Source organism: Dipodomys ordii, unplaced genomic scaffold (assembly GCF_000151885.1).
Source record: "Dipodomys ordii isolate 6190 unplaced genomic scaffold, Dord_2.0 Scaffold80, whole genome shotgun sequence".
Taxonomy (NCBI): domain Eukaryota; kingdom Metazoa; phylum Chordata; class Mammalia; order Rodentia; family Heteromyidae; genus Dipodomys; species Dipodomys ordii.
The window spans coordinates 9,186,236-9,214,201 of record NW_012267296.1 but is presented as its reverse complement, the minus strand read 5'-3'; the positions used below and the strand labels follow the sequence as shown (position 1 = coordinate 9,214,201).

The 27,966-nt window shown below is 34.9% G+C and overlaps 1 protein-coding gene across 1 annotated transcript in view; it reads left to right on the top strand.

Moving 5' to 3' along the window:
- Nucleotides 1–27,966, top strand: part of LOC105992153 (sodium/hydrogen exchanger 2-like) — a 54,652-nt gene that overhangs the window by 7,516 nt on the left and 19,170 nt on the right. Inside the window, exons 2-5 of the mRNA XM_013024975.1 lie at nucleotides 6,023–6,486; nucleotides 8,858–9,108; nucleotides 22,559–22,776; nucleotides 26,294–26,490. Coding sequence (XP_012880429.1) covers nucleotides 6,023–6,486; nucleotides 8,858–9,108; nucleotides 22,559–22,776; nucleotides 26,294–26,490 — 1,130 coding nt within the window. The remainder of the gene's footprint in view (nucleotides 1–6,022; nucleotides 6,487–8,857; nucleotides 9,109–22,558; nucleotides 22,777–26,293; nucleotides 26,491–27,966) is intronic.

The following is a 27,966-nucleotide window of genomic DNA, read 5'->3' as shown; positions in this document are numbered from 1 at the left end:
AGAGAGAGAAAAAAAAAGAAGAAAGGGAAAGGGAAATGAAAAGAGACCAGAAAAAATAGAAAAGTAAAAAATAATGATATTATGGAGATTCAAAAACAATCTATTTAGAGAGGAACGTGAGTATATTGAGAGAAGGGGAGGGACATAAAGGAGATGTGAAAAACTTAAAAAATGCTTAAAATATTATATAGGAATAAAGAGGTAGTACTGCTATTCAGCAATTTAAGTCTCAGAGGTTTTGAATTGAGTAATAAATTTGTGGATTAAGTGTGTACACAGTGGGGGATAGGGTCTACTAATTACGGGTTTATCTGAGGATGTGCAGGACAAGAGTTAAGTCACATAAAGAAGAACAAAAGAGAGGAAAAAGTGAAAAGGATAAGAAAGGGAGAATAAAAAGATCAGAAGTTCATCAGAGCTAAACAAAAAACAAAAAGATAATTAAAAAAGAAAAAAAGAGAAAGAATACAAGAAAAGAAAGAAAAACGCACATTCACACATCCCTCAAATAAAAATTAAACAATTTTTTTCAGAAAAGGCAAAAATTAAAGATTAATAAAAGTTTTAGAAAAGAAAAAAAAATTTATATATAAGGTACCAAAAAAAAAAGAAAAAGAAAAAGAAGAAGAAGAAAAAAAAGTTCTTTGATTTTTTTGGGGGGAAGGGTGGGAAAAATCCTGCATCTCCCTTGTGTCTTTAACAAGCCTCTTGTTGGAGTCTCTGGTCTGCTTGAGGTCCTGTGGCTTGATTGGTTTCTTAAGTCAGTTTGTTCGAACAGGCAGAAAAATGCTCTGCTTTACCCAAGATTTTGAGATCCCCCTCCCAGGTTAGTTTAATGGGAGGGTGATCTGCTTTGAGAATCACTAAAGAGGGGTATGCAGTGATGAGGCTCGGTTCTGGGTAGAGTTGAGGCCTTTCAACAAACAGTAGCTTTTCCCTGGGGCTATTTTGTGAAAACCTCACAGAGACCAGCCTGAATCCATTCTCAGGGTTTCTGTTTACTGTTTTTCAATTGATTGTGGAGGCTGCTAGAGGGAGGGGCAGCCTCTGGCTCTGGTTACCCAGTGAGGAAAGCCACTCCAATGGCTGGCGCCTGAGCTGGGTGACTTTTCCCTGGATGGAGCTGAGTCTGGCAGGTCACGCTGCCGTTAAGTTCTTGTGACCTGCTAAATGACTCGTTTTATTCCAAGGCCTGAGTTGGAGCTAGCAGCTCCTCCGAGCTTTGTTGGTATCCAAGATGGAGATCTCCGGTACTGGGGGGGAGGGGTGGCCTTCCCTCCTCTGCTCCCTGAGAAGGAGTGAGGACGTCGGGCTTCTACTCACGCCGAGTCTTGGTTCCTGGTCGTCTCTGGTCTGCAAACTGCAGGATGAATATGTCTGCTCCTTGTCCGTTCTTGCTGGTGTTGAGTAGAATCTGCTCGCCTGCTGCCTCTGGCTCCTTCATCCTGGACTCTCTGCGGCTCAGTTATGGTGCCCTGCGGTCGCCTCTGTGACCGCTGCCGCCGCCGCGCCGGCTGTTGGCAAGTTCTCAGATGTGTCTCTTTGCCTTGGCTTCCCCTCTCTTGCCTAACTCTCTGTCCTGTGATGGCACACTTGGTGTGATTCTCTGGCTTAGGACTGTTCACTGGAACTCTAAAACTGCTTTCTATGTGAGAGCTTGTTCAGATTCCAGCTTCTCCTCCGCCATCTTCCCTGAACTCCCCACTGATTTTTTAAAAATAAGTTTTATTGTGAAAATACTGTACAGAGGGGTTACCATTACATGAGCAAGATAATGAGTACATTTCTTATCTAGCATTGTTGTCTCCTCCTTTGTTTTTCCCCTATCATCCCTTTCCTCCCACCTCCTCAATTACATTCCTGCCTAAATTGTAAAGTTCATTTTTTGACATAGCATCTTGTACATCTCATTGTTGCAATGGGTCAATCTGTACCCCTATTTAAACAATTTGTTTTTTCCCTTCCTCTCCCCAAATTATACCAACATCAAATACAGTGAAAACAGGGGTTATACCATGGGGGAGGGACATACAAAGCAACAAAGAAAAATCACATGGTCCCTTATAAATATGTTAAAAACAATAGCAAGAAAGAAAAAAAAAACACCTGTGTCCCTACCTTGGGGTTCATTTTGCTTAATCATCTTATCTGAGCTTTTCTGTCCCAGACATATACTAGTTATTGCAAATAAGGGAAACCATGGGACCTATGTTTCTTTGGGCCTGGCTTACTTCGCTTAATATAATTTTTTCCAAGTCTTTCCATTTGCTAACAAATGGAGGCATAGAATTCCATTATATGTATATATGTGTATATATATATATATATATATATATATATATATATATATGCCACATTTTCTTGATCCATTCATCTACTGAGGGGAATCTGGGTTGCTTCCATATCTTAGCTATGGTAAATAATGCTGCAATAAACATAGTCATGCTGGTAGCTTTAGCATGGTCTTGTTTGTAAACATTTGGGTAAATGCCCAAAAGTGGAATTGTTGGGTCATAGGGGAGCTCCATGTGGAGTCTTTTGAGGAACCTCTATACTGCTTTCCAAAGTGGTTGAACAAGTTTACACTCCCACCAACAATGTAGTAGGGTTCCTTTCTGGCCACATCCCCTTCAACATCTGTTGTTATTAGAGTTATTTATAATAGCCTTTCTAACTGGGGTGAGGTGGAATCTCAATGTCCTTTTGATTTGCGTTTCTTTTATGGCTAGAGAGGTTGAGCGTTTCTTCATGTGTCTATTGGCCATTCTTATTTCCTCTTCAGAGAAGTTAAAGCTACTTATTTTTGTGGATTGATTTTATACCCTGCTACTTTAGCATTGCAAAATTTAACTGTCTTTCTAAATATTTACTTCATCTGTTTATTTAGTGACAGAGTCTTTCTATGTAGGACAGGCTGACTTGGAGATCTTTCTATATTAGTCTTCTGATTGCCAGGATTACAGCATGTGCCATCTTATACGATGATAACATAGTCTTATTAATGACAAAAAGCATTTTTAATTTTAATACATAGAAGAGCCAATTTTTTGGAGGACTACATATACTAATTGCAATAGTCTGGTTAATTGTTAATATCATAATAACAAGGCTTAATAAGTCATTCATCCACCATTTATTTAAGAGGGCTATTCTGTGCTCACTAATGGGTAACTTTTTGCTATAACCTTAGTAAGAGAATATGAAATTTAAAAATTCCCTTGTTGGCATTCATGCATCCATTCACAAATACTTTATTTTCTGTGTGAAGTGGTATGATGCATGCATGGACTATAGAGCTAAGAGTCCATCTTGACTACAAGTGGCTTTCAAATTATCCCAATGCCTACAGAAGAAATAATTATGTAGAGGATAAAGAGGCTTAGTCAAAAGATAAATCAGATTGTTTTGAGCTGTTTTACATATTTGTAAATTTGGGAACCAGTGCCTAAAACATGTCAGACAATCATTAAGGGTGTATTCAATTGATTACTTTTTCCGAATTCATTTCTACAATTTAAAAATGACAATAACGGTATTTATTTTCTTGTATTGGTGCAATGAGAGAATCAAATAGGAGAATGTATATGAAAGTGCTTTTTGCAACCATTGAGAAGAAAGTTATCCTTCAAGAGCCAACTGACTTGCATTTATATAGAGATAGATAGATGTACATAAAGTTATATAAATCTTACGTAATAAGTACCTGTTCAGCTGTTTTTAGGGTCAAAACTGCAAACTTACCCTCAATCCAGGAAAAATTCATAGTCTAATTAGTTAACTTGTATATTAATGGATTTTAGTGGTGTTCTAATGGGGGTTTGAATAACAAGTAAGAAAACAGATGAATGACCTTTTTTATGATTGTATCAAGAAAAATTCATGATACCTTGAATTATATTAGCTTGATATAATCTAGCATGTGATGATATGATATAGAATATAAGGCCAAGGCAACACAAGACAGGATAACATGGAGAACTGCTGCCATATAGAATGGTAGTAGTGTGGATTAAAAGCTACACATGCTTCTAAAACAGAAAAAAAACCCTTTATTATCTAGATTACATTTTGATGAGCCATTGATTGATGTGAATTAACATAAACTTAGATCTGACAACCTTCATGAGTAAACCCAGGGCTAGGAATCAGGGAGCTAGAATGGATTGTCATTCCTGTTCTGTTACATGCTTACTGTGAAACTATAGCCATAAGAAGTCAACTTGCCACCTCACTCCAGTTAGAATGGCTATAATCAAGAACTCTAATAACAACAGATGTTGGAGGAGATGTGGACAGAAGAGAACCCTACTGTATTGTTGGTGGGAGTGTAAACTTGTTCAACCACTTTGGAGAGTAGTATGGAGGTTACTCAAAAGACTCCACATAGAGCTCCCCTATGACCTGGCAATCCCACTTTTGGGCATTTGCCCAATGGTCACAAACAAGACCATGCTAAAGCTACCAGAATGACTATGTTTATTGCAGCATTATTTACCATAGCTAAGATATGGAAGTAACCCAGATTCCCCTCAGTAGATGAATGGATCAAGAAAATGTGGTATATATACACAATGGAATTCTATGCCTCCATCAGAAAGAATGACATTGCCCCATTTGTTATATGTTAAGTGAAGTAAGCCAGGACCAAACAAACATAGGTCCCATGGTTTCCCTTATTTGCAATAACTAGTATATGTCTGAGACAAGCAGAAATGGTCAGATAAGTTGATGTTAGGTGAAATGAACCCCAAGATAAGTATTCAAATGTTTTTTCTTTCATGCGATTGTTTTTAACAGATTTAAAAGATGATTTTTTTTTGTTGCTTTGTATGTCCCTCCACCACGATATAACCCCTGCTTTCACTGTATTAGATGTTGGTATAATTTGTGGAGGAGAAGGGTAAAAACAAATCGTTGAAATAGGGTTACAGGTGGACCAATTGCAATGTACAAGTCATTATGTTGAAAAACGAACTTTACAACTTTGGCCGGGGGAGGGGGGTGGGAATATGGGGGGGACCTGGGGGGGAAGATGCCAAGGGATAGGAAGGGGAACCAAAGGAAGAGGCAACAATGCTTGAAAAGAAATGTACTCATTATCTTGCCCATGTAATTGTAACCCCTCCGTACAGTATTTTCACAATTAAAAAAAAAGAATAAACCTAAAAAAAAAAAGAGGTCAACTTGCTTCATTGGTCTCAGTTTCCTTATAAGGAATTGACCTATCTGGTGCTTGTGGCTCACACCTGTAAATCTAGGTATTCAGGAGGCTTGGATTTGAGGACTATGGTTCAAAGCCAGTCTGGACAGGAAAATACATAAATTGTTATTCCAATTATTACCAAAAGGCTAAAATGGAGCTGTGGTTCAAAGTGGTAAAGCACTAGACTGTAACACAAAAGCTCAGGAACAGTGCCCACGTCCTGAGTCAATTAATCTGTTGGGTAGGATGCAGAAGAATATTGAAAGGGGGACAGAAATCAAGAAGCATTGTACTTATAAACTGATTTGTTGAATGCTAACTCCTTTGTATAATTACTTAAAGATTGCACAAATATAAAAAATTTAAAAACCAATTAGAATTCCTTAACAAAGAAAACGGTAAAATGACAAAAAGTTTTTTAATCCTTTATTACTCAAAAAAGATATTTGAATTATAGTTCTCAGTTATGTGGATTTTAGGCTAGTAATGTGAGATACTGTGATGGTGAGAACAGAATATTTCTAGGTGATAAATACATTGTTTCCATTTTCAAACATGAGCTCACATTTGAAATTTGATTTAGTGGACACATGAATAATCTTATTGTTGTGAATACTTTTATTCCATTAGTAAATATTTTTCCATTATAGACACAAATGCTTCCATTCATGTCTCTGCATTTTAAGTTATTATTAAAATGGAAATGTGAAATGACTGAGGAGCTATTTTCCTGAAATCATGAGGCTTGACAGGAAGGATGACACATAGAAGTGATTGATCATGAAGATACTATAATACTTTGTTTTTTTTCTTTTCTAGGTTTTCACCTCTATAATAAGATGTCCACAGTTGTACCTGAAAGCTGCCTCTTGATCTTTGTAGGTCTCATTATAGGAGGATTAATTTACAGTTTAAATAATAAATCTCCACCAGTAATGGACAGTGACATATTTTTCCTGTACTTACTTCCACCAATAGTCCTTGAAGCAGGATATTTTATGCCCAGTCGACCTTTTTTTGAGAACATAGGAACCATTCTGTTGTATGCTGTAGCTGGAACCATGTGGAATGCATTTGGAATAGGTCTTTCTCTATATGGCTTATGTCAGGTGAAGTATTTCAACCTTCAAGATGTGTCATTACTCCATAATCTTTGGTTTGGTAGTTTGATTGCTGCAGTAGATCCTGTGGCTGTACTCTCCGTTTTTGAAGAAATACATGTGAATGAGAAGCTTCATATTTTGGTATTTGGAGAATCCCTTCTTAATGATGCTGTTACTGTTGTAAGTATTAAGGCCTGGGCTTTCTAGGTAATGAATTTCTTTAAGCTCATGCAAGATATAGAGAAAGGAACACAATTCTGTTTGGAACATAATTAAGTTTGTCTAAGTGCTATTGTACAAAAGGGAAAGCACTAGGAGACTTTCTCAGCTTTTTGATTTCTGTGCAAGTCACAGGAACTTAAGATTTGCTACAAAAAGTTCCTAGAAACAAGCTTATTATTTGGGATAAAATGATTTAGCAGTCACTAATATATTTTAGAAAGTGAAAATGGTTTCTTGCTACCATAGTAACTGCTATAAATTTTTTAGTCGAAAACTAGATAAGCTGAGTGCAGGTGGCTTATACCTATAATCTTAGATGCAGAGGAGTTTGAGATTGGAGGATTGCAGTTCAAAACCAGCTCATGCACAAAAGCTATATGACTCTTCATTGACCAGTAAAAAGTTGGGAGTGGAGCTATAATTCAAGTAGTAGAACACTAGCCTAGAGCAAAAAAGCTACAAGAGCATGAGGCCCTGAATTCAAGTACCAGGACAGACAGACAGATAGGGACAGCCTCCCACTCCCCCACTCCCCCCACCACAAATAAATAAATAATGAAACCTGAGATAATTTTTCATGAGATCTTTAGATTTATACTGGATAAGTATATCTTATCTGTGAAGGATAACATTAGAAACTATCAGAAAATTTTCAAACAAATCTTGCTTAGCATGATGATGATTTGTAGGAATATTTTTTATTTGAGGGAGATTTTTTTAGGAATTTCTTTTAGAATTTTATTTTATTGTAAAGATGCTGTACAGAGGGGTTACAGTTACATGAGTAAGGTAATAAGTACATTTCTTGTGGAACATTGTTATGCTCTCCTTTGTTTTTTTCCTACTATCCCTTCCCTCTTCCACATCCCCCACTGTTCTCCCACCATCAAAGTTGTAAAGTTCATTTTCAACATAATGTCTTGTGAGTATCATTGTTGCAATGGGTCATACTGTGTCCTTGTTTCAGCATTTTGTTATTCCCCTCTCCCCCAATTAGATAAATGTGCATACAAGATACAAAGTACCAAAATCAAATACAGGGACAACAGGGAATATACCATAGGGGGAAAAACATACAAAAGAAACAAAAAATCACTTAGTACATTAAAAATGACAACAACAAAGACAGACCTCTTGTGTTCCTATCTTGTGGTTCATTTTGTTAGCATCATCTTATATGGTCATATGTACAAAGCTTGGGAGCTTTTCTGCTCATCAGATAAGATTATCCTAGAAGTATACTAATTATTGCAAATAAGGGAAACCATGGGACCTGTATTTCTTTGGCTCTGATTTCACTTAAATATGCTTAGAACTCAAAAATTAAATCCTCCCAAAACAAATACTCAAAGAAACAACCACCCCATTAATAAGTGGGCTAAAGACTTAAAGAGAGATTTCTCTAAAGAGGAAATAAGAATTGCCAATAGATACATGAAGAAATGTTCAACTTCTCTGGCCATAAAAGAAATGCAAATCAAAATAGCATTTAGATTCCACCTCACCCAGTTAGAATGGCTACAATCAAGAACTCTAATAACAACAAATGCTGGAGGGGATGTGGCCAAAAGAGAACCCTACTGCACTGTTGATAGGAATGTCAATTTGTTCAACCACTTTGGAAAGCAGTATGGAGGTTCCTCAAAAGACAATACATAGAGCTCCCCTATGAACCACCAATCCCATTTCTAGCATTTAGTCAAATGGTCACAAACAAGGCCATGCTAAAGCTACCAGCACAGCTACATTTATTGCAGCATTATTCACCATAGCTAAGATAATGAACCAGCACAGATGCCCCTCAGTAGATGAATAGATCAAGAAAATGTGATATATATATATGAATGTGATATATATGAATATATATGAATATATATATGAATGTGATATATATATATATATATATATATATATATATATGAAGTCTATGCTTCCATCAGAAAGAATGACACTGTCCCATTTGTTAGGAAATGGAAGATTTTTTTTGTTCCTGTCTTGGGTGCTGTTTTTGAGTTTTTGTGCTCAAGGCTAGGTCTCTACAACTTGAGCTATAGCTTAAGTTCTTTTTTCTTTTTTGATAGTTTAGTGATGCTACGAATCTCACAGATTTTCCTCCAGGGCTGGCTTAGAACCTTGATCCTAAGATCTCAACTTGCTGAATAGCTAGAATTACAGGTGTGAGTCACAGACACTTGGCCGGAGGGAAAATATCTAAAGACTTGGGGAGGAATGTGGAGTTAGAAGACTTCAAAGATGAGGGACTCAGAAATTTTAAGGGCACAATTAGGGACTTTCTGATTGATACACTTGCTCTATCTTCCTTATGCAGGTACTCTATAAACTGTTCAAATCTTTCAATGAAATGCCATCTATCAAGCTGATGGATATCTTTGCTGCAATAGGAAAGTTCTTTTTAGTTGGAATAGGAGGAGTTTTCATTGGGGTCCTGTTTGGCATATGTGCTGCCTTTACCACCCGCTTTACCAAGACCATCCGCGTCATTGAACCCCTCTTTGTCTTCTTATATAGTTATCTCTCCTACTTAAGTGCTGAAATGTTCCATCTCTCAGGGATTGTGGCGTAAGTATCCAAACAAGATTTTAATTCAGACAATTTCTTTTAGGGGTTGGGTGTCATTTTCCCACCATAAATATAGGAAATAGTGTCTCCTAGATAAGAGATAAAAATTCTCCCTCTATGTTTTTCTAAGATTTCCTTTATCTCTAATAGAGTCTCCTGGTCATACTATTTCATGATCTAAATCTACAACTAAATTTGTAGACTGACTGTACAAGTTAAAGTGAAAGATTCCCAAATAAATTGACAACATGGATACCTTCTTATATAATAAAAATTCTGAGAATCTTGTGTCTTTGTAAAGTTTTATAATTCTAACAGATTAATTGGTCTGACCAAGTGTAGTTACTGTGGTAATTACATCATACAGTATACCATATATTAAAGTTTGCTATTACCTGTTCAAACATAGGCATTGTATTATTTTTTTAAATTTTATTTTATGTTATTTGTGAACATACTGTACAGAGGGGTTACAATTACATGGGCAGGATAATGCATACATTTCTTACCAAGCATTGCAGCCTCCTCCTTTGTTTATCCCTTCCCAGCCTCTCCCCTCCCAATCCCAATCCCAATCCCAATCCTTCCCCTCCCCACCCCCCACCCCCCCACCCCGCACCGACGTTGTAAAGCTCGTTTTGGACATGACAACTTGTACTTCTCATTGTTGCAATGAAATGCTCAACATCCCTAGCCATAAAACAAATGCAAATCAAAACAACATTGAGATACCACCTCACTCCAGTTAGAATGGCAAAAATCAAGAACTCTAACAACAACAGATGCTGGAGGGGATGTGGACAGAAGGGAACCTTACTTCATTGTTGGTGGGAATGTAAACTTGTTCAACCACTTTGGAAAGCAGTATGGAGGTTCCTCAAAAGACTTCACATAGAGCTCCCCTATGACCCAGCAATCCCACTTTTGGGCATTTACCCAAATGTTTACAAACAAGACCACACTAAAGCATTGTATTATTTTTAAGAAATTTGCAAAATTTAAGAATCGTATTGTTTATGCTAACTATACTGGATATGCTGCTTTTATCTGTCACTGGAAGAGTAATCTAAAAAGCAATAAATGCTTTGAATTAGGGTTTAGACGGGCCATCTCATTTTGTGTATTAGAATAAAAGGAAATATTATTTTCAGATACTGCAGCTTTCTGGAAGCTGAGAGGAAAATTTTTAAAAAATGCTCTAAATTTCAACGAACGAATGTGTTTAATGTATTCTAAGTTCTAAAAAGGCATGCCACAGTAGCTAGAATGAGTTCCTCTTAGATAAAATGTTGTAGGTTAAAAGCAAGGATTATATCCTGGGCCTGGGTTATTGTAACTTAAATTTACTAAGAAATGTAGTTTGAGCTTTAAATTATCTGGTTTTCACTGTCTGCATTATTTATTACTAGAAACAGACAAAAAGAGCTAAGGAATGTATGGAATTGAATATAACATTTTAATTTTAATTCTTCAAATCCAGGGCATTGTCCAAAGTTTTAAAAATGATGCATTTTCAATAATTTCCTTTTTTTTTGCACACCTGGACTTTCAAAAATCTTGATAATATGAAGATTGTTAGCAGGTGTGTTTTTAGTCCTGAGAGAATGTAAAATAGGGAAAACAATGTCAGTAACTCTTTTTGCTGCCTGCAAAAACCTCCTGAGGTTTAACTGTCTTAAATCTGTAGCAGCTTTTATTTTTGGTTAGGTTTACAAGTGTCCTTTGAGGCTATGTTCCAGTAATCTTTGTTCTTTTGCCTGCTAAACCTAATGAAGAAAGATCTTTCCTTACTTTTTTTTGGAGATGGTTTAAAAAGACCCAGTAAATGATTTAGATTTTATTTAGACCATCTTAGACTAAGGGGTTTAGGTGCATTTTTTGTTATTTAAAAGCTGCCTTAATATCCTTTTAAAAAATGTACACCTGGGGCTGGGAAGGTGGCTCAGTGGTAGAGTGCTTGCCTTGCAAGCCAGAGGCCCTGGGTTCGATTCTTCAGCACCACATAAGCAAAAAGAAAAAAGCCAGAAGTGGTACTGTGGCTCAAGTGGTAGAGTGCTAGTCTTGAGCTGAAGAGCTGAGGGACAGTGCCCAGGCCCAGAGTTCAGGCCCCACGATTGGACCCCCCCCCAAAAAAAAGAAAAAGAAAAAATGTACACCTGTATAAAAAGTGTTACCTAACGTGTACTTTGAATATAGTTGAAAAAAGAAGACACAAGAATGGTTTAAAAACATAGAGATACTCTTTCTAAGATATTGCATTAATATAAGAATCAATTAGACAGAACATCCTAGATTAAGAAATTGAGACCTGATATTGGTATCATGTAAATGACCAAAACTGATAGATAATTAAGGTTTTGAACATATAATTAAAATAATTCATGTAACAGTGAATTCATAGATGCTGAAAGTAAAGTAAATTATACTAGCTAAAATTTTTATCACTTTTTATGTTTCCCCAATGGAAACAGAAAACTTCTTTTCTAACTTCCTGAACTTAATTCCTTTTCATATTTTGAACTTCGATATCTAGTTTTATAGGCTTTGGGCTCAATCTGTAGCATTTTTCCTGAAGTAGTATCATTTTTTCCATGTGGTTGTAATAGAAGAAATAATATTTAAATATGAAAAATATTTTTTCAATCAAATAGCTATTTGTTGACTGATTTACTGTTTTAACCATGAATTAGATCTGTAATAGTAGTTAGAAAGTTACTTTAGAAAAGATTTCTCTTCCTTCTATTTTATTGAATTTTCCAATAACTTGAAAAACAAAGTAGATAACAACTGCATACATTTAAGGATTGATCACTTTTTTAGAAATGAGTTGTGTATGAATCTGTTTCTACCTAGAGGACTATTGGTTCTATCATCATTGATTTGTGTTCTGGGAGGGTGTTGGAAGCAACTGTTCTGTCTGAAAAGTAATTAAACTCCATTAGAAGAATTGTGATATTGAACTCTTTTCCCTCTTAAAACCAAGAAGTATCCATTGCTGATGATGGCTGATGTATATCACATTAACTATAGAACTTTGTTTTTTTTCAATAATGTATCTTTTCTGAAGCAAGCAAGTTCCCATCATTGATATTTCTAAGTAGAGTTTATTATATTAAATTATTTCCTACTTTGGGATTTTTGTTGTATTCTTCAGATTCAAATTTATTAACCAGATGAGTCTATTAAACTCTATAAAAACATAAATAGTATAAATCTGATGTCCTTAGCATTTAATGAGAAAATTAAAATTACTGAACCTACTAAAATTTAGGTTGTCCTTTCAAAACCACCTTTTAGTTCCATAGAACTTAAAATCTGAAGCCATACAAAGGATTAGTAGGTCGGGCATTTTTGCTTAAAAAAATCCACCCAGTCTCACCATTAGCTACTAAATAAAATGTATACATAAAATATATGCATAAAATACAATTTTATTATAATGAAAACTACTTTGGTGCATATCATATAAACATTTACATATACTTCAATTTAGAAATTTTAAATTTTTTATCATCTTTCTTTCTTTCTCTCTTTCTAGATAGACATATGCTTGACAAACATGAATTTGTTTCCTCAGATTTCAAATTGCTCTATATTTCAATCAGAAAACTGTTTGCTATTTTTCCATTATAGATAGGAGAACATTAGTTCATTAGTCATAGTTAGGTCAGACAGTTCCTACTGTCTAACCTTACATTTAAGACTGTCAGAAAATAGTAGGCACTGTTATGAAATATCAAGTTTAAATCTTCTTGGCAGATAAGAAAGAGAATAATAGCCATTCTTGTCTGGTATAATTTCTGTAAACAACCAATGTAGTGAACCCTTTATGGGCTCTGTAGATAACATTATATTGAAGTTGTAGTGTAGAAAGCTTCTGAACCAATGGATTTCTCATATTCCACTCTTATGACCATTCTTAGATTAAAAAATGATTTCTATGAAAACCTAATTTATAATAAGCTTATTTGTGGTTGTATCCAGGATTTGGAAAAGTTTTTATATTTGAATGAAAAATGAATTTCTAACTATCATTATAATTCTCAAAAAAGATTCTTTTTTTGTACCAATATCCCCCTCATCCAAAGGGAGGAAACATTTTAATTATCAAAAAGATCCGTATATAACATAAGGTTCACAAAGATGTATAGCTTCAAATAGTATATTTCTACTATCGGAAAATAAGCTATAATGTTATTTTTGTTCATTTGAAGTGAACTCCATTTTAAGAGTGCTTCAGCATAATCCTCTGGATTTATGATGAGTCTGAACTGTACTAATGAATAAAGTTTATAATTTATGTGTCTTACAGTATGACCATACTTTATCCAAAAAAAAAAGATAGCAATGAGCACAAAGTTGTTGCATACAATGCATTTTACAGTTGTATTATACTGCTGATGATCTTTCAGAACAGTGAGAATCTAGTAGCCATTCTCTTCTGTTAGCTCAAATGATAGAATGCTTTGTGTCTTAGGAATGCTTTCACTTTTGAAAGAGTTTATTTTCTATCTCACTGACATACAGATGCTTTTATCTGGCAACTGTGGTCTCTATTATCTGTATCTTCCACACAATTACTTTGTATTTACTCTCTAGCCTAATTCACACTATAAATATTGAACTTAAAATCTAATCACATCCTAGTGAAAAATAAATCAGAAATGATACCACATATTCCCCTGTTTAATTTTTGGCAGTTTAAGGGCTTGAATTCAGGGCCTGGGTGCTGTTCCTGAGCTCCTTTGCTCTGGGATAGTGCACTACCACTTTGAGCCAGAGCTCCACTTCCAGTTTTTGAGTGGTTAATTGGAGATAAGAGTTTCACCGGGACTTTTCTGCCTGGGCTGGTTTCGAACCATGATCCTTATATCGCAGCCTCCTGAATAGCTAAGATTATAGCTGTGAGCCACCAGAGTCGGGCACACATATTTCCCTTTAACAATAGATATTCCTAGCATGGGAACATTTCTTAAAGATATTAAATAGAAATGATCCTATTTATTTGATTTTTTTCTTTCTTTTTCTTTCTGGTTTTAGAGCTTGAACTCAAGAACCTTTGCTTTACTTGCTCATGGTTGGCATGCTACTATCTGAACCATGCCTCCAGCCCAGCATTTTTGTGATTATTTTGTTTGTCTGTTTTCTGATTATTTTGGAGATAGAATTGCATGGACTTTTCTGCCTGGTCTGGCCTCCAACTAATCTCCTTCAGGCCTGGTCTAAAAGAGAATTCTCAACTTGGAGGAGAGCTAAGATGCAGTTGTAGAAATGAAACTTTTTGTTTCATTTCTTTTGAAATTGATGAAACTTCTATTTTACATCCCTCTGAGCTGAAAGGATTGCTTGTGCATTTAATCACTTATATTAGAACAAATAATCATAAAGATCATTCTGCTCCCCAATGCCTCTTTTAATTCAATTGTTTTTTCTAAGACCTGAATAGGTCCTATGAAATGAGTCTTCAGAAAAGCTACTTCTGTGCCAGCCATGTTGCTCCATTGTGGAATTCAGTGCCAACAATAATCGCAGGAAAGAGGCAACAACTTTTTGCTGAGAATAATATGAGAAGGAAGATCTATAATAAGTCTTGCACAGTGTGTAGGCTTAATTGTCACTTTTTGATAAATGTAAAAATGAGAGTACATGAGTGACTAGGGGAGTTTTACATATGACATCCTGAAACCACTTCTAGAAAAGAAATTACTTGTATTAATCATGGTTCTATGAGTCATACACAGTCTGCTCTGTGGAGAAATAAATCTAGAAAGTGATTAGATGACATTCTTAAATATCTTATACTTAAGGAAGAAGGTAAAATGAATTTTCTAAAGACCTGTAATGAGTCAATGGCAGACATGACCTTTTATTTTAGAATGTAATTACTAACAAACTCTTTTACTCACATGGAAAATCAATACTGGAAACTTTAATTAAAATTTAGAGTTTACTCTTAATGACTCGGAGAATCTTTCATCAAAAAGAAAAACCATGAAAAATTTAAGATAGCACCAAAAAACCAAGGCTAATTCTTTTAAGAGACTAAGATGATTAAGCTTTTTATTTTTTTAAATCTTCTTTCGATATAGAATTTTTTAACACAAATGATCCACAGGGTTCATGTATTACCTTGATGTCTATGCAAAATGACTGTAATAGCCTAATAAAATGTGTTTTGATAGTAGGAAATGTTTTACTGTTATCTAGGCCAGTGACATTAAAGTGCAGCCCAATATACCTGTGCTGGTCCATAAACTTGGTTACCACAGAAATTAAAAACTTTTATAGTGTTCAATATGCTGCTAAATATAATGATAAATAGGAGATTGTATTTTATAAGTCTCATTTTAATTGTACTTTTCTAGTGATTCATTCTTATTGTTATTAAAAGAAGCTGATCATTAAATACAGAAGTATGTAAAGGTCTCTTCTAGGTCAAAATGAACTGTGGAAGGAGTCATCCAACAAAAAATGTTTGAGATACTATATCAGGGGTTGGTCATCCAAATTGAATAAGACCAAGTCTATGCTGGGTGCTGGTGGCCACACCTGTAATCATAGGGACTCAGGAGGCAGAGATTGTGAGGGTTGCAGTTCAAAGCCAGCCAGGACAATACATTCACAAGACCCCAACTCAACCAAGAGTTGGGAAAAGTAATGTCTATCTGCCACCTCAGTTAGGAAATATATATGGGGGAGGTTCATAGTCTAGGCTGCCTGGGAGGAAAGAGCAAGACTCTATATCAAAATCAGCCAGAATGAAATGCAGTGGAGTCATGACTCAAGCAGGATTTGGCCTGCCTAGCAAACACCAAGTTTTGAGTTCTAAGCCCAGTACTGAAAAACAGGCTGAGTCTTCTATGACTATAGGGTCAGTAATAGGTGCTGATTTGTAGTGTAGTTCTTGAGGTTGTTAGTTCTGGAATCACATTGATATTTGGAGCAATAATCTCTGCTCTGACTGTTGCTAGGTGAATAACATTAGCCAAGTTACAGTACTGTACATTAACTGTAAAATGGGCAGAATAAAAATGCATAATTGATACAGTTGCTCTGAGGATTCAAAGCCAATGCCTGCAGTATGCTAGTGACTGCTATATAGGATTTTCTCAAATCATATTAATTATTATTTGGGGAGGAAAAAGAGCCATTAGAATAACTATGATATAGGATAGATATGCCGAGACATACGTTTTTAGTAGTGATGCAGACTTCACAAACAAAGAAATATATTTTCTATAGATAAAAAAATCAGACTTATTATAATTTGTTTAATAAGGGAAGTCTTATAATTGACTAGGACATTGTTCTTAAGTTTCATTTTGGTTATTTTGAATAGCTATCAATTGCAAACCAGTGTAACCATACATATTTACATTGGAATTGAACATTTTTTGATTAACCATTTTCCCCTTCAGGTCATGAGGTATTATCAAACTGCAAATCCAGGGATGCCAGGTTTGTAACTCAGTGCAAGAATGCTTACTTAGGGAGGTGGGGGAGGGAAGCAATAGTGAGAGAACAACAAAGGAAGGATAACAGTGCTCAACAAGAAATGTGCTTGTTGCCTTACTCAAATGCCCACTTAGCAGTTACAAGACTCTGGGTTTGATCCCTAGAAATGCAACAAAACCAAAATCCAAAAACCTGCTAGAGTTGACTACTAAATATAGTAATGCATGCCTATAATCTTAGTCAATAGACTTGTATCCTGGAGACCAGCATGGGTTACATTATGAGACAATGTCTCAAAAGCACAAAACACAAAAAAGTCTGGTTAAAGTTAAGTTTGATATTGTTGTGGCTCATGGCTATAACCTTAAGTACTTGGGGGGCAAAGGTAGAAGGATACTTGTTAAAGGCCAGCCTTGTGAAAACATTTGAGACCATACCTGAAACAATAAGCCCAGTGTGGTGGTACAGGCCCGTAATTCTAGCTATGCTAGACACATAGGTAGAAAGATCATAGTCCCAACCTAGAGTGGAAAAATAGCATTAGACCACAAGTAGCATGGACACTTGTAAAGTGTTTGCCTTGGAAGCTTGAGAGCCTGAGTTCAGATCCCAGTACATCCAAATATTTTAATCCCTGGTTAATTGGAAATGGAGACTTTACTGCCTGGATTGCTTCAAACCTAAATCCTCCAAGTCTCAGCCTCACCACAGATGTGAGCTGTTGGCACATGGCTTAATATTTTATATTCTATATTTCCATGTTACTTTCATTGAAAAAAATTTCTATGTTTTTAAAATAAAATTCAACGTTATTAAAAATCATCAAGATATTTCTTCCCCTTTAATTTAGAAGCCTTAGAAAAATCAAGTATGGGTTGGTTGCTAATATGCAAATAAGGAACATTTAAAATATGGCTACTTTAGTCTTTCAAAGACTCTTTGCAAAATTATACTGTGCTTTTCTTTTTTTTTTTTTAACCTTGTTTTATTTCTGACCTGTACCAGTAAGAAGCTGTTTGGGATTCTTGTCTGGATGGTATGCTAGGCAGAAATTTTAAGGGTAGTATTTTTAAGTTTTTCCTCCCCAAATGTACTTTTGTTTGTAGTTCTTGAGATTGAGCTCAGGACTTCTGGTATGCTAGGCAAGTGTTGTTCCTCTGTGCGACATCCCTGGCCTATAGACAAACTCTAATCCAAACAACAAACATATTTTTATGAGCGCCTATTGTATGTTTTATGTTGGTGTCATTGTAATAGCACTTCCAAGAAAACTTGAAATCAGGTCCTTGCTTCCTGTGGTTTTATAATCTCAATGAAGCAAAAACAAAAAAAAACAAAAAACAAAAAAACCACACGCTGGAAATGGTAGATTCACGCTCAAAGGAAGAGAGGAAACAATGAACAAAACTACTAAGACATCTATGGACTGTAAAGCAGGGTCTGGATCAGAATGCAAGTAGAGAAGGAAAGTATGGTAACCTCAACAAAAGCCAAAGGCAGGAAATAATATTTTATCAAAAAGACCATGAGAGGTTGACTTCATAACTTCAACACTGAGGACCAGGAGGTTTAGCTTTTGATTCCTGCTTTTTCTTTAGCCATTAACCATAAATAAAACTTGGATGTCATTAGACACTATACAACTTCTGGTTCTTATTAACTACTTTAGGTGGTAAGGGCAGTTCATCAGTAGCCACTCATGAAATCCTCCAGAAGGTGGCCATGAAGCATTTATTGAACGTTATGCATGTGTAAACAGGTTTTAGCAATCTTTAACTACCAGGACTGGAAACATCTGTTCCACAGTGACAATGTGTTTTACATTATTTGTTTTATTCATTAATGAAAATATCATGGATATTCAATAAATATTTACTGAATATATAATTTATTTATGCATGAATTCATTTATATGCGCTTCCCAAGGCAAGTTAGGTTGGTAAGGTATCTTTTGGGCTTATTCACTCAAGGCCGGAGTTCTACCACTCCAGTCTTTATTTCTGTTTTTTTGTTGGTTAATTGGAGATAAGCGTCTCTTGGATTTGTCTACCCAGGCTGGTTTCAAACTGTTATTCACAGGCCTCAGCCTCTTGAGTAGCTAGGATTACAGGTATGAACCACAAGAGTGCCTGGCTTTCTAGCTAAGCACTAAGTTTTTTTTCAATCCTGGGGTATGAATTCAAACTAGGAATATTTTAAAATTTGAAAAAAATCATATCTATGTAGGATACTTTGTGTTTGTTTTAACGAAATGGTATTGTAAAATGGCAACTGAGAAGCACAGGTGTCAATCAGAGTTGAGTTCTGCTCTGTAACATAATAGTTGATTAATCTTAGACCAGTTAATCTATTTACAATTTTTGTTATTGCTGTGAGGTTTACATGTAAGAATATATGAAAAGTAATTCAAATATACTATACACCCAAACATTAGCAATTCCCCGCAACTTATTAAAGGTGTTCCCTTTAGTAGTGAGTAAAAAAGTAAGTTTATATCCTTATTTCATTTCAAATTTTATTTGAATAATTTTCTTATTTTTATCTTTATTTTTGTGCCAGTCCTCTGGCTTGAACATATGGCATTGACAATGTCTATCACTTGAGCCACAGCTCCATTTCTGAATTTTTGGTGGTTAATTGGTAATAAGAGTCTTATGGATTTTCTTGCTCAGGCTGGCTTTTAATTGTGATCCCAGATCTTAGCCTCCTGAGTAGCTAGAATTAAAGGTGTGAGCCACTGGAACACAGCAATATTTTATTAGCTATTGTTTTTGTGGCCAAAACAAGTGATCAAACCATGGTTTCGGTTTTGAAGGATTGAAACATTAGGGAACATAGACTATTTCATGCATTTCAGCAGGTGTTCAAGGTGAAGATGCTGAGAATTTCATGAATCCATTGCCCTCAAATGATCACAGATTAACCCCAGGACAATGGCTATTTGTGGCCACTGAACTATTTTTTTTTAAATTAAAACACAGAATGGGAAATGAGGATAAATGTAGCCTAGCAACAAGCTTCTATTATTAGTAGATTATTGAACATAGAGAAAATAAAGAAATGAATTCTCGAGAGTAATGGATTAATTCACCTAAGGCTTTTGATGTGCACATCATTTTAAGATGTTCTTATGATTACTCCAGAAGGTTTCTAAGTAAAAAATATAAAAATAAATGTCGCTATCCTAATCAAACATCGTTCCTGAACATTCCTGTAACAAGAATTCAGATTTCTCTGTCAAAATTTGCACACAGAATTATTATTGAAAGTAAAAATATCTGTAACAGATTGAGAGCAGATGGGTGGTTATTGCATTTGGAAGGAATGGTTATTTACTAGTTGACCAAGCCTATCTACTTAAAATAACTAAAGATAAATGACATTAAGGCATTTTAAAACATTGAAACAGCCTTTTCTTGAAACATTGCATATTATGCAATTTGGAAGATAAAACCTATATATTAGTAACAATACTTGTTTGAAAACATAATAAATATTTTGAATATAATCAGTGGGAAAATACTCCTTTTGAATGGTTTTGAGGACAAGAGAAAGAACATATCAGAGAAGCTTTTTAAAAATCTGTTTTCTTCTCATGTTCCCAAGGTGGAATGGCCAGAAATGTTTCTTTTAAAAAGTACAAGGAGGCTTCATTTTGGACTGATGTTATGAGAAAATTTCACTATTCAACCAGTAAAACTATATACAGAAAATCAAGGCACTAAGAAAATGTAGCTCTAACTTCCAAGAAATGAAAAAGCAAATACATCAGTTGAACATGTCACACTTGAAAAGTATTAAATAATCATTCACATGAATGAAATATCTTCAAATATATATTTGAAATATATATACTGTGGCCGTTAATTTAGAGACAAATGTCAAGATAACTTTTTCAGTAGCCATGTGGCCTTGAACTGGTTATTTAATCTTCCTCCCTCATTCATCCATAGCATGGAAATGGTAAGAATGTCCATATCATGAGGACAAATTTTAAGAGTTAATGATAATAAAATAAGTAAAAACACTTAGAAGCCATACTTATCACAAAGTAAGCATTAAAGAGATGTTAGTTATAGTTTTATGTAAATGTATACAAGTAGGTAAAGAGACATTTTAAGCTTGTTAAAATACCTTAGTTTGCTTTTGAATTTCACAAGAAAAATGCAAGACTTTGGGAGTACAGCAATCAGAAGATCAGGGCTCAAAGTCAGACTGGGCAGGAAAAGTCCATGAGACTCTTATTTCCAATTAATCATCAGAAAACCAGAAGTGGCACTGTGGCTCAAGTGGTAGAGCTCTAGCCTTGAGGTGAAGAGGTGAGAGACAGTGCCCATGCCCAGAGTTCAAGCCCCACGACAGATCAAAAAAAAAAAAAAGAAAGAAAGAAAAAAAGGAGAAGAAAAAGAAAAGAAGCTTAAGGAGATCTTTTTCATCTCCACACTGAGGACTGATTCTAAGATCTCACTAAAGATACAAGGAAGCATTACTCCCACGCGAGGGACCTTTTGTAAGCCTGGGTTTAACCAGAGTTGAATTGTAAACCTAGTCCTTCGTAGATCGATGCTTTATCTACTAGTTTGGGTTTACATATGGCAATTTTCTTACCATTTTTTTCAGAGTAGATGAATTTAACTGTTAGCAAGCATATGTTTATCTATGTATCTAAGTATGTACATACATATGAATATATGTATGTGTCTCTATCTTTCTATCATATCACAAAATTCAACACTTTGTTTAGCTATGACTAGCCCTGGGAAAAAACGAACTCCTGGCACATATCTTTAATCATCAGTACCTCCTATTCCCAGTTTGGTATTCTTAACCTAATGGCTATTAATTAAGGTAATTTGTGTCAGTGTGTGTTTATATTTTTCATTTTGAAATGGTTCTGTTCCAGGTGGAAAAATTTCTGTTGTATTGTTAAGTCTAAAATGATGGTAGATATGCAGATGACTTTCAGTCTTCTCCACATCTGCGGTAAAGAATGCCATGTGACATGTTGCCATTGTATGTATAATGTTTCCTCCATCTTTGCCTCTGACTGCCCTGTCCCATTTCTTTCTTTTGAGGTTTTAACTTATTTTTAATTTTTATTGTTATTAAAAAGGTGCTGTACAGAGGGATTACAGTTACATAAGTTAGGTAATAAGCACATTTCGTTTAGGACAATGTCACCCATGCTCTCAGTCTCCCCATTTTTTTACTTCTGTCCCCACCCACAAAGTTATATTGATTTTGAACATAGTCTCTAGTGAGTACCAGAGCTGCATTTGTTTACCCTTTGCCTGCCCCAGGTCTTTCACCTAAACATCTGACTCTCCAATGAAGATCAGTAGGAGGAAAATCTTTCAAGCCAGAAATAATTTTGGTAGATAGATAGGTACAAGAAAGTGTTCTTGAGGCAGACAGGGAAATTGTTATTAAACAGGAATAAGGAAACAGCTTTGAAAGCATGGTGAAATAATGGAAGGGATGGCATTGATCAACATACATTGCACCTACAAACTCAAGTGTTGAACTGAAACCCCTTTGTTCAACTACTTGAAGATAGAAAAAATAGAAAAAAAGAAAGCCCAGTGTATAGAATAAAATAGTTAAAACTAGCTTGACATTGAGAATTACTTTTATTAATAGCCTGTAGCCTACAATGGGATAAATTTCTCATTGTTAGCATCTGCTTATTAGTGCTTTGCTGCCAACTAGTGAGTATAGTGGGAGAACCCTATTCAATGATGACAAAGCAAGTAGGGGGTTTCTCAGCACACAAAATGATAGAAATTGTCATTGATTTTGAAAACTAAGCATACAAAAATCTTCACAATGTTATTGTATAAATTCTAAGAAAATAGTATGGTTTTCATATTCTGTAACAGAATAATATGCCTCAATAGGAAGAATTCTGACCTAGCTTTTAGTAATATCCATGTGATTACTTCCACTTAAAGATGAATGAGATGTTATTGTCACACATTTGTTTTTCTTTCTTTAGAATTATAACCTGTGCTATGAGCATGAAGCGCTATGTGGAAGCTAACATTTCTCAGAAGTCCCATACAACTATCAAGTACTTCATGAAAATGTGGAGCAGTGTTAGTGATACACTCATCTTCCTCTTCCTTGGCGTTTCTACCATTGGCAACAGTCATGAATGGAATTGGCCCTACATTTGTTTTACTGTCATTTTCTGTCTGATATGGAGAGCACTAGGTAGGGCACTTGCTGTTGTTGTATACATAAAACTATGCTAACTTAATATGGGTTTGTATTAGAATCCAGAAATTTAAAATTCCAATATGCCATACTTTGTATATGTCAGTTATGTAGGGAATTATTTAAGATCAAGATTTAGAGAAGTTCTGGAAATAAGACTTGAAATCAAATCACACTGGCATTCCTTAGCATTTTGGCTTGGGCAAAGTTATATAATCATGTTAGGTCTTTGCTTCCTCAATGATAAGATGGGAGTGGAGATGATCTTGGTGACATCTCCCAGATATAGTGAGAATTTCATGAGGTAACCCAGTCAAGGAGCTCATTAAAGAGCCTGGCTTAATGTAAGTCCTCAGTAAATGTTTTTACTGCTATCATAACCACTGCTCAAATTTCTGCTACTTCATTCTGCTACAAATACTGTTATAATATAAATGAATATGACAAAATTCAAATTCTCCTAGAGTTACAAAGAATTTCTCCCCAACACTACTGCATATTGTAAGATGAGATCTGAGCAGAACTTGTAATTCTTATAAAGGTTTTTACCCCCTGTTTCATCCTAGCTTACAAAAGAGTAAAATTTACCACTGCCTTTGGCTATTTTTCCAACTTCCTGTCTTAACACATGTAGTTATTCCTTAGTAATATCTACATTGGTGCTATAGAAAGACTGACTGTATCTTGGAGATACATACTCCTGCAGAAGGAGTATGTATACCATCAATGTCTTTTCTTCACACCCTGGAAGAGGTTGAGTGGCATCTGGTATCCCCATGACACACCTGCTATTTCACTATTCTGTCTGCAGCTAAACTCTTCCCAGTCCAACCATGACATTAAAAAATTCCATTCACATTGAAGGGAAATCAACTCTCTTCCCCCACCCTCTCTCTCATAGTTCCATCCAGAAAGCATCACATATTCATTGCCAGGTAAAATGAGGTGTCTCTTTATTCTTCCTCTATTTTATACCATGCATAGGAATTGAGCTGATAGTTTATTATCTTTCCTTGACATTTATATTGTACCCCCACAAATGAGGTTTATCATTATACATTTTTCAATAGAAGCTGTGAAATTTATTTTCACAACAGTGAGAGGCACATTATGGAAAATGCTTAAGGCTTTAACAATGAATAGTTAGGCTAGACTATACTTTATTATCCATTAAACAGTGTTTAGGCTATTCTTTAACAGTGACACCATCAACTGAATGCCATATAGGTTTATAGAAGGCCATTTCTAGCTATTCTGAGCTTACAGAAAAAAAAATTCACTTAGCTTGTAATATTTTGTTTTCATTTAAATATTTTAAAAACAAAATTGAATACAAAATCTCTTTTGTGTTTCTATGCTACCAAAAATACTGAAAGATAAGAAAAAATACCAAGGATAATTGAGGATATTTTCTACAAGGTGTTAACATCTACCAAGAACAAACACTAAGTGTTGGCACTTTTAATGGGCATATATATATATATATATATAATTTTCTGTGAAAAATCTGGAGATGAAACAGATTGTTTCCAACAGTGTCTTATTTCTCTCTCTCTCTCTCTCTCTCTCTCTCTCTCTCTGCCTGTAGTAGAAAAGTAAAAATCCCTATAATAATAGTCTGGGATGATTAAGTTATGGTATTATTTTCTCTTTGGATGTTAACCATATTGTCTTTTTGTTTTTATCTGTCTTAGGGCCTGAACTCAGGGCCTGAGCACTATCAATAAGATCTTTTGCTCAAGACTGGCACTTTAACACTTTGAGCCAGAGGTCTATTTCCATTTTTCTTGTGGTTATTTGGAGATAAGAGTCTCATGTACTTTCCTGCCTGGGCTGGCTTTGAACTATGATCCTCAGATCTCAGCCTCTTGAGTAGCTAGACATGAGCCACCAGTGCCTGGATAAATCAGTTTTGTTTGCAAACTATTAAATGTCTTCATTAGTTGATACTTTAGAACATTTTCACCGTTTTTGCTATAGGGATCTACATAAGGTCAGTTTTAAAAACAGTAAAAAGTCTAGATTTTGTCAACTAGTATCTGATTAGCAAAAGCAGTTTGAGTTATTCTGATGAAACTTGACTGGAAGCTTGCTAGATATGACATCTATTTAGGCAAAATTGTAATTTATCCCCAAATGAATACATTATCAGCAATTTTTTCTTCTGGTGATTTCAATATAGCAAAAGAATGAATAGGAATATAACACATGTTTAAGCATTTATTGGAACATTTTAAATGTCCAACAACAGAGGAGTCATTAAGACAAATCACTAGAAAATAGCAATATAGCTATAATCATATGCGCATTTAGATGGTTTTATTACAAAGTATTAGCAATAATTTTCTTTGGATGGACAAAAATACAGATGTTGTGACCTGTTTCATATTTGTGTTCTTGAAGAGCTTTTGCCTTTTAAAACAGGAAATTAAACTAAAGAACTAAATAGAAATAAAAAGAAACAGTTTTAGAAAGAATTTAAACATGTCAGCTTTTGAGAAAATTTAGCTTTTATTTGGTTTTTAACATCTTTAAATGGAATTAAAATGTTTTAAAAATAGATAAAATTATGTACTCATGATCTTGCCCATGTAATTGTAACCCCTCTGTACAGTATTTTCACAATAAAAAGAAGAAAAAATAGATAAAATTGACAGAGGTGGAGAAAGATCCTACATTCATTTCTTATGAGTCAAAATTATCTGTTGGATAAAGTATTTTGATTCAAATTTAAGGTAAGATATCCCAGTCTAAGTCCTCTTACGAAGTGAATGTGAATTATTTTTCTGGTCTTCAAGTAAATCACTAGATATATCTATATATTAACATGTTAAAATGCACTGAACATTGAAGAATTGAAAAAAATAGCCTGTAACTTGAACAGTATATAATTCACCACTAGAGGGCAATACCCATGTGACAAAGATTTAAGTAGTGCCTTTCAAACTGTATGGGTATACATATAACCCACTGTATCTATGGTCAAAGCTTTTAAGACTGTAGTCAGATGTGAGTAATAGGGAACAAGATCACAGTTTCAGAACCCTAGACTCTAGGGAGTTGGAGGAAAGAAACTTTTCTTTAAATCTCTGGAAATCTTGCAAAGTTCACATTCTCTGGCTTTAGATCACTAGTTTTCATTAGTTCAATAGCATTTATAAGACTGAAGACAAGAGTTCCTCTTTTTTCCAGTGGCAATTACCTTTTGAAGAATAATCTTAGAGAATCTACATGCCTAATCTAGATTTATTCTAGAAAACTAAGAATCTTCAAAATTAAAAAAAAATGAAAACACATTAGAAAAGTACAATTATTCAAAGTAAGCTCCCTGAAAACAACTTTATGAAGTTTTCTATTTTTAATTAGTTTAGGCTTTAAAAATCATTCATCATAAATCCTTACAATTTCAATGTAGTTTAGTTCTAAGTTATTATAACATATTATAACCCTTTCATAATGTTTTCCTTTATGTGGACTAATTATCTCCCCTCTTCTTTTTACTGGAACTTTTTAGGAGTTCTCGTGCTCACTTTCTTCGTGAACAAATACCATGTGAATACAGTCACCAGAAAAGACCAATTCATTATAGCTTATGGGGGACTGAGAGGAGCAATCTGCTTCTCACTTGTTTTCCTACTCCCTGAGTTTTGCAGAAAGAAGCTCTTCATTGCTGCAACTACAGTTGTTATTTTTTTTACTGTTTTTGTGCAGGTAAACAAACCACTGAAACAGTGTAATTTGATCTATCCAATGGACTGTTTTTCTTCCCTTTATCAAGTTGTATTATCGTTCAATGAGCATATATTAATTGTACAGAAAGAGGGTTTCATGGTGACATTGTATATATACATATCTACATGTATGCATATACACATTCACATATATACATACATATGTATATACATATATGACACACAAACATAATACATATATAACACATATTTATATATGTATGTATACATATATAATACATAACATACATATATGCACATATATATATATATAACTGTATCTTATCTGTCCTGTATTACTTCTCATATCTACCCTCTACTATTACCCCCTTCTCCTGAGCCATTCTTCTTTCCCTATAGTGCCTCCTTTTATTATCATGTCTTCTTTCAAAATGTCTATATTCTTCACATGAAAGAAGGCCTGTTATATTTTTACTGCTTTTTGTCAAAGTCAACCTGAACTGTGCCTCTCTTATTTGTGCTTTCCTTTATCATTGGCATGACAGATAGGCCCCATCACACCAACCATTGGTTGAGATGAAGTCTTGTGAACTTTTATTCCTGGACTTGCCTCAAAGGAAATTCCATGCTCTCTTCTTCCAAATAGCTAGGATTATAGGCTTGTGCCACTAGAATGGGTCCCTTGATTTTTAAATATGATTTTTGGGAGTGATTGCTCTGGCTAGCACTTCTAGTACTGTATTCAGTAAAAGTGATGAATGGTCATCTTTGTCTTAATCAGGATCTTAGAAAAACTTTAGACTTGCCTTGTTTAGCAACGGTCTTTAGTAAATAGTCGTTAAAACAATATTGAATTTTACCAATTTCCTTCTTGGTGAGATGATAATATGGTTTTTGTCTATTATCTTGTTGGTGTAGTGTACTGTATATATTGATTTGTATATATTGAGTTTCAATTTTATTGGAACAATGAATCTCACCTGACCACAGTGCAGTTGGATTTGGCATGCCTGAATTTTGTTGAAGACTTTTACAACTGTTTTCATTTTTATGTGGCCATATAGAATGTCTTCAGAAGGTCTTTTTATTTTTATTAATTCAGTCTCACTACTACTTGTTATTGTTCTGGTCAGGATTTCTATTTGTTCATGATTCAGACTTTTTTTTTCTTTTTTTATGGGTTGTGGGGCTTGAACTCTGGGCCTGGGTGGTGTCCCTGAGCCTTTTAGCTCAAGGCGAGTGCTCTACCACTTGAGCCACAGCGCCACTTCCAGTTTTCTGGTGGTTACTTGGAGATAAGAGTCTCATGGACTTTCCTGCCTGGGCTGGCACTGAACCGTGATCCTCAGATCTTAGCCTCCTGAGTAGCTAGGATTACAGGTGTAAGCCACAGAGTGCCTGACTCATGATTCAATCTTGATAAAACCTATGTGTCCATGAATTTATCTATTCCTTTTAGGTTATCCACTTTGTTAGCATATATTGTTCATAAAAA